Genomic DNA, 11,352 nt, shown 5'->3' on the forward strand with positions numbered 1-11,352 from the left:
CTTAGTTCTGTGAGACTTACGCCCCGGGCACGCCCAACACCTAGTGTACTGGGCTCGCCTAATAGAATTTTGTGCAATTGTGTGTGACTAACCTTGTAAATCCTCAAATTTTCTTAATAAACCGTCGACTATTCAAAATTACTTTTTTGTTAATCATATATCATTGAGTTGAGAGTATCTTATGTCATAATTGAAATAAAAATTATTGCACGTTATCCATTAAGACTGCTATGATAGTTACTTTTAAATAAATCTTTCATTTAAAAAGTATTTATTTATTAACTTTTGTTATGTCTTTACTATATAATAGTCCATAATTTTTTTTATAATTTTTTTTCTAAATATTATTTTTTTCCACGTTTAGAGATACAAAACTTATTAATTTAATAGCTCAGTATTAGCTAGTAAATATTTACAAGTAATTAGTTATCATGGTATTGTATGGTGACTTATGTGTCACTTTATTAACTTGTTGAAACTTAAAAATAAACGATGCTAGAGAATCATATTTAAATTAAATTGTGAATTATGTTTTTATATAAATTCTCTTTCAAATATAAAGCATATTAAATAAAAGGAGTATTTTAAGAAAAATATCAAATTATATGATCGAAATTCTTTCAAGATTCATTACTCCTTAAGAGATGCATATAAGATTTCGTATCGAATACATTACTTTTGATGTTTGAGTTGTAATGACGTTGTAGCTAATTTGCATATTATGATATATGTCATACTTTTCGTATTATTCATAGTTGAATTATAATTTATAAATATTTTAAAGAGATTATATGTTATAATTTTGTAATTTTAATTTAATTTTTATAATTATTTTTATTTTATACTATCTTAAAATTTTTAAAATTAGTAAAATTTAATGATATGTGGGACTTACGCCCCATGTCTCAGGGCTTACGCCTCGCCTCATTAAAGGTAAAACGTCTCGCCTCACGCCCCCGCCTTTTAAAACATTGGTTAGAAGTATCTATTACAAGCAATACTGATTTGTCAATTGGCTTCTTGTTGTTCTAACTCCCTGCAATTTCATATGCAATCTGACTCTCAGTCATACGCCTTGTACATATTTATCCATTTTTCTGCTAATTTTTATGAAATTTGATTCCCTTCCTTGCATCTAGGGGTGACAAAATGGTTAAAAGAAAACAGTTAACCACCCATATTAGTAAAAATAGCACGGTATAGCCAATTTTCGGACTGGTCATTCAAAAATAGCCAGCGTTTACGAAGTCAATGAAAAATAGCCACTATTTTGCTGCAACAGAGACTGGTACAGCATAATATACTGGAGTTCGGTGCACTTGTGTATGAACTCCAGCATATTATGCTGGACTGGTATACTTTGCTGACTCCAGTATAATATACTGGAGACTGGAGCACCGGTGCTCCAAACTCCAGTATATTATACTGGACAATTATACTTGCTGGAACTCCAGTATATTATGCTGGAGTTCTAGTGTACTTATGCTGGAACTCCATCATATTATGCTGGAGTTCCAGCATACTTATCCTGGAACTCCAGTATAATATACTGGTGTATTTTTCGGATTTTGAACAATGTTTTCGCTCAGATTTATCTTTACATGCAAAGTGGCTAAATTTCGATTACTTTTGAAACTGGGCTATTTTTGAACAAGCATTGTAAATCTGGCTATTTTTTAATTTCTCATCCACTAAAAAATGGGTTGGATAATGAACTTTTTAAAAATGGGTTAAATATGAATAAGAACCATATTATCCATTTAGAAAATGGATAACCAATGAGTCTAACTTTTACATTTGCAAAGCCTTAAATTAGGGGTTCCTCAAGATAGGGAGACTAAGAATTCTCCCAAAAGTGATCATATGCAAGAATTCATGGATAATATGGTTACTCATATTATCTGCCAGTTAACCCGTTTTTTATCCGTATTAAATATAAGTCGGGTCGGATAATTGATCCATTTTTTCATTAACCCTTTTCGACCCGAACCATATCAGACCCGACTCGGCCGTTTACCACTTCTACTTATATCACATCACCACTGTGTACAGCGTTATCTCATTACAGAGTTCCTACTGTGCAAAAATCCCCAACTTTGTAACGTCATTTTAGATAGAAAAATGACCCGAGCTAACTTCCATATCTAATATTTGGGTAGCTAAAAGTTCAGTGAAAATTTTGTCATCCCCAGCTAAACTCCTCAAAATCTCTCTAACGAAAATTGACTTTATATTTCTAAGAAAAGACTTTTCCAGCGGAATTAAAAGATAAAATATATATACTTTTCCGGCGGCATTAAAAAAGAAAAAAAATAAATATATATATAAAAAAACTCAACTAAAAGCTTCCTCATGTTACATGTTTGAAAAAGAGAATGTCATGCTCGAACATCAAATTGATGTACACTAATCCAGCCAAAGTTGTTTTACCTTATCCAGACATTCCCATAACGAGATAAGGTCCAAGTCTCATCCACGTTCAACTTAATGTTGCTTGTATATTTATTTTGGAAAAAAGAAAAGTTAAGGTAATTAACTGCTCCCTTTGTTTCCATTATAGGGCATAGTTTGACAGCACACAATTTAAGAAAAAATAATAATTAGTTTGATTACACACCGAATTTAAGAAAAAAATTAAGTTTTTTATATAAGGAAGAAATAGAAAATGACTTTTGAAAATTATGGTCTTAAATATGCTACTAAGAATTGTGTGGCTACAAAACTTTTGGAACTTATGGTAAACAGGAAGTTTAAACTCTTTCCGGACTGAGAAAAATGACATTCTTTTTTAACGGACTATCAAGGATATTTTTTTTGGAACGGAGAAAGTATTATATGAAAGAACATAAGTCATCAAAGCACGAATAATAATATAATATGGAACAACATAGTTCATCAAACTGCAAACTTGATCATCGCCTTTCTACGAACTAGCATACAAGTCTATATCAAAATCGGGCAATTTAACACATACAAGAAGAGACGTATCTTCAAACATATCAATTTTCTTGTTGCTGAAGTCTTCGTGAGTAATATGATCAGTTTCAAATTCAACAAGACTGAAATGTACAATGAAACAAGCTGCTACAAAATACTAGTAATTTGCAGTGGGCTTTCAGCCTGAGAAATTGTCCTGTGTCAATTAGTCACTATTTGCATGCATTAGCCACATAGAACATAAGGATACATTTAGACACAGAATAGTGGTTGCAATTGTGTGAAATATATCCACTACATAAGTAGAATAACTCTTTGCTTCACTTGTTTCATTAGAATTGCATTATGAAGCATAACGGCTCTATGCAACTTTACTTAATAATTCACCTTGTTGTCGTGTCAAGAGCAAAAACAATGATAATGAGGACAGAAGGCGAGACAGCTAGGCGATGAAATTACAAAGACAGGTAAATGTTCACAAACCTGTTGAATAACCTCCAATGCAAGAGCACTTGGTTCTGATAGTATCCATCTAAGTCCAAAAGCGCAAACAGCATTCCAGCTACATCTTGCTGATGTTAGTGGACTGTCTCGGGCTTGTTTCATGCAATTGGATGCACATCACCCTCAGTTTTTCCAAATCCATCCGTAGCACACCACACAAAGAGTACACCTGATTTACACAGTCCAAAACTTTTTGGATCCGCTCAGACTGCGGGCAGAAAAATTATTTATCAGTCAATTTGAGAAAATGAATATACTCAACGACTAATCAAAAGTACATGGTTAAAAGTGATAGGTTGTCATGTTAAACACATGTCAATCCATGCAAACCTTCTCCTTTTGCGGAGCACAAAGATGAGATTTGTATCCGGAGAGCTTTCTTGGTGACAAGTCGTGATCTTTCAGATTCAAAGACCTCACAACATTGATGATATTAGAATACCCAGAAACCTCACTAGTTATCTCGTCAGTTTGTTTCTTTATATTTGCAAACTGCTTTAACTCCTTCATGCTCCTCAACTCTTAAATCATCTTCAAGTGGTGTAATTAATGCCAGTTGCTCCTTCAATGATGCTGACTTCTTCTTCAAATTGTATCTACTGAGTTGAGAAAGCATGGTTCTGAAGGATTGTTCCTCAAACTGCAGCAAAAAAAGTTAGTGTGCGCAAATAGGTAGCAGACTGGATTTGGCACCACATGCAATCATTTTAGGAAACGTAGGCATAATGCATACAGGGTCTAAAGCATCATGGAATCAAACAATTGTGTTCAAGCATACACTAGCACACCAGCGTATCTCAGTTCCAAGAATTCAACTAATTAACCATCATGCTCAATAGGAAATCAGCTGAACTAACAATCTCAGGTAAACACAGCATATGTTCTCACATTGACGAATACGATGAGCGGGTCATTTGAATGATAATAAAAGAACCTCGAAGAAAACACAGATGAGAAAAAAGATGTCCGATAAAGCAGATTTTCTGGAATCTTTCTGGTGATTTACATACTTTAAAGTTAAGGTTAACATTTTTATGTGGATAGTGAAGAACATGAAGAAAAGTTGCTACAATTTGCATCAGCAATAAGCTTATTGGACATATCCACTATACTATTAGACAGTAAAAAGTGTTGATAAGTCTATCCTGTGGTTCCCAGTAACATCTTTGATGAAAAAAAAAAACGTAGCAGATACAGAGTCCTAAACTCGACGGCCTACTAACCTTCTACCCTAATCTTCGACCTCTGTATTTTTCTATCTAGGGTCATACCCGGTAAGCTAGAGATATGCCATGGCATGTCTAATCATTTCTCCCCAATACTTTTTTCCAAAAAAAGCTCCTTTCATTCACTAACACCTGATAGAGCTAATTATGGAACATATATCAGTGTAATCTTCAATCAGATATTACCTTACATTTTCTCAAAGTTTATCTGGTCTAGAAAAATTAGCCTTTTATGATTACATCAGAAATAATCGAGAAAAGGGTGGATTGTTCATAACGAACTCAACGGAGTCAGTTATAGCATCCTGCTTCTTGTTAGAAAAGAACATAACATTCTTCATGAATATAGCTGATACTATGGCATCTTGTTCCCACTCAAAAGCTGTGTAGATACACATCATTAGTCAACATTGGATACAAGCCTTTTCATACGTCATTTTGAATCTTATATGGAATCAGAGCAAAGAGTAAACTCCATACGATCCTTTTTTCTTAACTACTGTATCTTCACTGCTAATTCATGGAAGACACACAAACTTCAGCCGCTAAAACACCATTCTCTTCTCCTCCACTGATGGTTATCAGAAACAATACGGTGAAGCCATCAGAAAGCTTCCCTAGCTCTCATTTACACACTCCGATGTCAGTTGCTCTCAACACTCTCATAATTCATGAACAAACCTCCCACAATCCACAGGCAAGCAACGAAGCGTCTCCTCGAATATCTCAAGCACACAATGCTTCACAACGCGCTTCTTCATCATAATTCTCCTAATACACATCATGTATACCCTGATGCAGATAGGGCAGGTGATGTTACTGATCGATCCTCTACTTCTACTCATCTGATCTCATCCTATCAGTTTGTCCCCAAAGAAGCAACACACTGTAGCACGATCATCCACTGAGGCTGAATTATCATGCTGTTGATGGGGCGGTAGCAGAATCCAATTGGATTCAAGATCTCCTATCTGAACTTCGTGTGACCCTCTTAACACCTCCTACAGTCTACTGTGACAACATAGGTACCACTTACCTATGTCAAAACAGAGTCTTTCGCAGCCACATGAAGCATATTGCCATTGTTTTTTATTATACTCGTAAACAAGGGCAAAAACATTGCCTTCATGTCATGCATGTCTACACCGCAGACCAGATAGCAAATGTTCTCACCAAGTTTTGCCCAAGACTCGTCACCAGCGACAACTTACCAAGTTAGGTGTTGTTGAGACACCCCCTAACTTGCGGGCATAATAGAGTTAACTAAGGAACATATATTACTGTAATCTTCAATCAGATATGAATTACCTTTCTCATAATATTTTTCATGAATATAGCTGATACAATGGGTATCTTGCTCCCACTCAAAAGATGTATACGTATATATGTAAGTAGTCAACATTGAATACAAGCCTTTTCATACTTCATTCTGAATCTTATTAACACCACCCTTCTTCTCCCACCCCCTCCTCTTCACTGAACCTCTCTGTTATGCTATGTTCGAAATATTACCCAAGAGCAGCAAAAAGTAAAGAAGTTGCAAGCAGGAAAAAACAAATGAATTGTCATTCATTAGGATGAGTCTCATTTAGGAGCATCAGAGGAATGGCTTTAAAAGCTCCAAGCATTTCAGAAGATAAATAAGAATCAGATGATGGCTAAGAACAAAGCTACATGAAGAACAAATCATTGACAGATAAATTGATCACATCTTTACAGGCTAGCTTCAGGGAGTGGTCGATGGAAGCATAGTCATACAAATACTCAAGAAATAAGCTCCTAGCAGCAAAAGCAGCCAACATCAACTATCAATATCCATCAAACACACTAATTCGTTTGCATCGACAAACATTCTTTTACCCACCACCATTATATATCAAAGGAAGAAGTAGAAACTGAGAAATCAAAGCCAGGAAGGAAGAATACCTTTCCGCTCTTCCCACTACACAAGAAAAATGACACTAACACAGAAAGTGCAAAGAAGATTAATGTTATTCCTAAAGCATTGTGTTATTACAGGAAAAGAATGACTGAAACAATCAATACACTGCAAATTTTACACAGAATTCATTCAGTTTAAATTCTTGGCAATTGAATGTTGGAAGAGTCCCATATAATTAAAGAGGACAAAATCTTATAATAAGGAGGAGACACAACATGTTCTACTGGCCAGTTATCCGTTCCACTGCATGCTGCTGGCAGGTGCATCTCCAAATGGCCTATTAAGTGGGGATCTGGAATTGCTCTATGTTTCTCCCTTAACTAAGCACCAATTGCCTCAATATATCGAACATCGCATGCTCAAGCTCCACCTGACACAGCTTATTATGCACATTTGTGCCTATGTCTTCTGTATCTCCGTCAACCTAGTCTCGAGATGATCCAAACGCTAAAGTTAGTTGGCAAGGTGGTGTTGGATGTGGTTACGATGGTGTTGCTGTCATTGCTGCTCCCATTGATCGTCTCCCTCTTGCCTTCTGAAGGTGTCTATTATAACCTTTTGAATCAAGAAGTCCTCAAATGGCTGGGCTTTGAAGAAAAAACAAAATAGCACACACACACAATAGGCATGGAAATATGTATCAGGCTTAACCCCCCCACCCCCCACCCTCCACCCCCCCATCCCCCGCCCCACCCCACCCCTGAAACATTAAACGCAAGAATTGTTCGAAAATGGGTTTTAAGGGAAATAATGAACAGCGAATCAATTGAACAATAGTGATCAGACAGTTACTGGATTTGAGCTTAATATGACCCGCTATCTTGCTGGACAATAATTGGTGTCTAACTTATAATTAATTTACAACATATGGCATTCGTTAGGCACCATTTTATCCTGAATCTTGGCACTATAATGGGCTACATTAAGAAAGTAGGGAAACTGAGTTGTGTTCCGTTTATGGCATATGTTGAACAAATCTGATTACTTTATGTATTTTATCCCCCTCTTTTTTTATTTCTTTATATTGGGCATCCTTTAAGTCTTTCATTCAATTTCACTCTATTCTTCCTCTCTCTCTATGATTGAAGGACACTATGGCAACAATAACATACTCATATGCAATTTCGTATTGTATGACTACTGTGCAAAACAAGTCTAACATCTTAATTCAGAACTAAAATTTATACGAGATATTATTTTTTGCCTGCATTTGTTATACCATTTTCTGTAGTTGAAAGTAAGTAGACTTGATGAACTTTTCAATGTCCCATTTTTCTAAGTAGCATCACCAAAGGCATTACGATGAAAATAACTAATTGGAGAACTATAAGAAATTTCATGAAAAACAGCCAAAACTAACATAGAGAAGAAGATAGCAGGGCTACTCATTTACTAATATGCACATATACCATGTGTCAGTATCCAACTGACTAAGACCAACAATTGCAAGAAGCTTGCATATTTCTACTATCTACATTCTACAAAGTCCTAAAACTGTAAACTACCCAAAAGTCTTCTTGCTATTTACAAATTTATAAATAATAAGCTAGGAGAAACATAGTTATGTTTCATTGTCATACTCAGTTGAACAAATACTGAGATCGTCCAAACTACTAAACTCACCTAAAAGAGATCCATAGTTATCAATGATTGGTAAGCCTAGTTGGAGTGAAAATTTGACAGCCCTATCACCTGGAAGTTGGACCCATTGTCCCATCCACAAATCTTCATCCTCTTGACCTGCTTGCTTCTCCCCTGCACTAGAATCAGTTGGATTGCTTTGCAGCTCGACATTCTTTGAGCTCTGAAAATCGAATTTCTTAGACTGATCAGCATGGAAAGCTTCTTCAGTAGGGCTTACAGTCCCCAACGACATTTTTGCCATACTAATGGGGTTTGTAATTTCAGAAGTATATTTTCCTGATTTTCTCTTTTGAACCCCCATGGAGTGGCTTATTTTGTGAAAATCAATCCCCTGGTCACTTCCTTCATTAGATGAATTTGATATTGGAACATCAATTCCTGAGGATGAGGCTCCACCAGCTGATTCGGACTGAAATTCTTCATGATTTACAGTTTCATGTCCTAGCTTGACATTGACTAATTTCCTTTTTCCATCCTGCTTCTCCCTTGCACTAGATATTTGCTTATTGCACTGCTGCTTTGCCTTGAGTAGTTTCTGAAACTCGAGCTTCTTAGATTGATAAGCCTGGGAAGCCTCTTCAGCAGTACTGTAAGTCCCTAACCAAATTCTTTTCTTACTAATGGGGTTTCTAATCTCAGAACTATAATTCCCTGAATTTCTCTTGCGAACCCCAATGAAATGTGTTGTTTTGGGAGAATTGCTTCCTCCATTTCTACTTACACCAGCAGTATTTAAGGATTGATCATTAGCCATGGGAGATAATGCTCCACTAGATGATTCAGGTTCAAATTGTTCACAATTCTTTGGTTCATTTCCTTGTTTTCCCTGATTTAATTTCTCGAACTCTGACTTCTTGGAGAAATAAACTTTTGAAGCTTCTTCAACGGTGTCAAAAGTGCCCAGCCATACTTTCTTATGCCTAGTTGGGTCTGTAATCACAACACCATACCTCCCATTCTTTTGCCTTCGGACTCCAAGTAAGCTTCTCTTGGCTTTAGGATTGCTTGTTACACTATTACACTCATCAGATGATTCAGGCTGAAGTTGTTCACAACTCTTTGGTTCGTTCCCTTGTTTACCCTGGTTTAATTTCTCGAACTCACACTTCTTGGAGAAATAAGCTTGCGAAGCTTCTTCAACAGTGTCAAAAGTGCCGATCCATACCTTCTTATGCCTGATTGGATCTGTGATCACAGCGCCATACCTCCCAGTTTTCTGCCTGCGGACTCCAATTAAGCTTCTCCTGGCATTAGGATTGTCTCTTGGAGTATCACACCCATCAGACAATTTTGCACCTTGAACATTATCCATTGAACATGTGGTCTCTCTAGAAGATTTTTCATGAATTACGGGTCCTTTACATTGCTTGACCTTTACTAATTTCTCCATTTCTTGCATGTTCGAGCAAAAGCCTTTGGCGGGCTCTTCAACAGATTCAAGTGTATCCAATATCTTCTTTTTGTTAAAAGGGTCTTTACTCACAGAATAATATCTTCCCATATTTTGCCATTCAACTACAAGTAAGGGACTTTTTATAAAGGAAGTGCTTCTTTCATTACTAATCCCGTCAGTTTGATTCAAACTCAGATTACCAGTCACTGCAGATGTGGCTACAGAAGATGATTCAAGCTCAGATTCTTCACATGTTATCGATATGCTCCCTTCTTTAATCATTACTAGTTTCTCTACCTTGCCCTTCTTAGAGAAATCAACCTTGGAAGCATCTTCAGCAGTATCAAAGTTTCCCAAAAAAACATCCTTTTTCTTAATAGGATCTCTCAGCAAAGAACGACACCTTCCTGATTTTAGCCTTTGAACTTTGCTTAAGGGTCTTTTACCATTAACCTTCGCTAGTCGTGCAAATTCACATTGCTTCACCAAATAAGCCTTGGAAGCCTCTTGAGCAGTATCAAAGGTGCCCAACCATACTTTCCTATGCCTAATTGGGTCTGTAATCACAGCACCATACCTCCCGGTTTTCTGCTTGCGGACTCCAAGTAAGCTTCTCCTGGCTTTAGGATCACTTTCTACCATATAATTACAATGATCAGATGATTTTGTGTTATGGACATTAGCCGTTAAACATGAGGTTTCTTTAGAAGATTCTACATGAATTAAGGATTCTTTCTCTTGCTTGATCATACCTAATTCCTCATATTCGTGCGTGTTAGAGTTAAAGCCTTTGAATGCCTCTTTAACAGATTCAAGAGTACCCCAAGAATGCTTGCATTTTTTTCTTAATCTGGCAGAACGATATCTCCCCATGTTTTGCCATTCAACTCCAAGTAAGGGTCTTTTCTCATGCATGAGTTGGGGGATTGACTACAATCTTGATGACTAGTTGTGCAGCAAATTCACAATGTACTAAAGGTACTCAACCAAACACGTTTTTCATTAATTGGGTCTCTAATTACAGCAGCCTACTTATCACATTTCTCTTCCCAATTTGTCTCATCAAGCAAACCCAAAACTGTACTGTCCAAGCGATTAGATTGGTAGAGATTGGAGTTTACCTTGTCAACAAAAATCTTCAGAGATACCAAGCTCAAACTGACGATTTCCTTCGTTGAACTGGCAGATGAAACTGCAGCATCCGATTAGGAGATTAGGGTTTTGCTGGCTTCTTCTAATTTTTCCTCTGCAATTCAGTTTCCATGGCGATTATGGAACGACAATGTACACTGACTGTGTATTGAATCGAGGGATGCCTAGGTGAGATGAAAGAGAAAACGTGGTTTGTGGGAGTACGGAATACCCATTTGTATTGTATCGTATCATTTTATGCTTTTATGAATAAAATTTTTGGATACACTTTTGTTTTGGTGTTATTAAATAACATTTTATTATTTTGTGATTTGATTGTATAGTATTGTATTGTGCTGTAACTAGTAAGTTTACTAAAAATATACTCAATTATTGTAAATATTTAATTTATCAAGAATTACACATAAAAGTTATTTAAGAAAAATCATTTCTACTAATTTATCACCAATTATGTCTTAGATATAAGTTAAGCAATTAAATTCATGCAAATCCTATCGAATTAGTGAAACAAGTTAATCTATCTATCTATACTATTATAAAAGCATGAATACAAT

General features: G+C 36.1%; 1 protein-coding gene across 3 annotated transcripts; it reads right to left on the reverse strand.

Annotated features, from left to right (window-relative positions):
• Positions 1-3,060: 3,060 nt before the first annotated feature.
• LOC142179441 (uncharacterized) lies at positions 3,061-11,022 on the reverse strand. Of its 3 annotated transcripts, XR_012707560.1 has the most exons (3): positions 8,233-11,022; positions 3,772-4,081; positions 3,063-3,649 (listed from the first exon to the last, which is right to left on the reverse strand). XR_012707560.1 is itself a non-coding variant. In XM_075249456.1 (2 exons), exons 1-2 carry the CDS (start codon positions 10,559-10,561, stop codon positions 4,077-4,079), a joined length of 2,334 nt encoding a protein of 777 aa, XP_075105557.1. In that variant the 5' UTR covers positions 10,562-11,022; the 3' UTR covers positions 3,061-4,076. The 3 variants fall into 3 exon arrangements, 2 of the variants coding, with proteins under 2 accessions (XP_075105557.1, XP_075105556.1); XM_075249456.1 differs by having other exon boundaries at positions 3,061-4,081; XM_075249455.1 differs by lacking the exons at positions 3,063-3,649; positions 3,772-4,081 and adding an exon at positions 6,555-7,164.
• Positions 11,023-11,352: the final 330 nt, after the last annotated feature.

Source organism: Nicotiana tabacum, chromosome 3 (genome assembly GCF_000715075.1).
Source record: "Nicotiana tabacum cultivar K326 chromosome 3, ASM71507v2, whole genome shotgun sequence".
NCBI lineage: Eukaryota > Viridiplantae > Streptophyta > Magnoliopsida > Solanales > Solanaceae > Nicotiana > Nicotiana tabacum.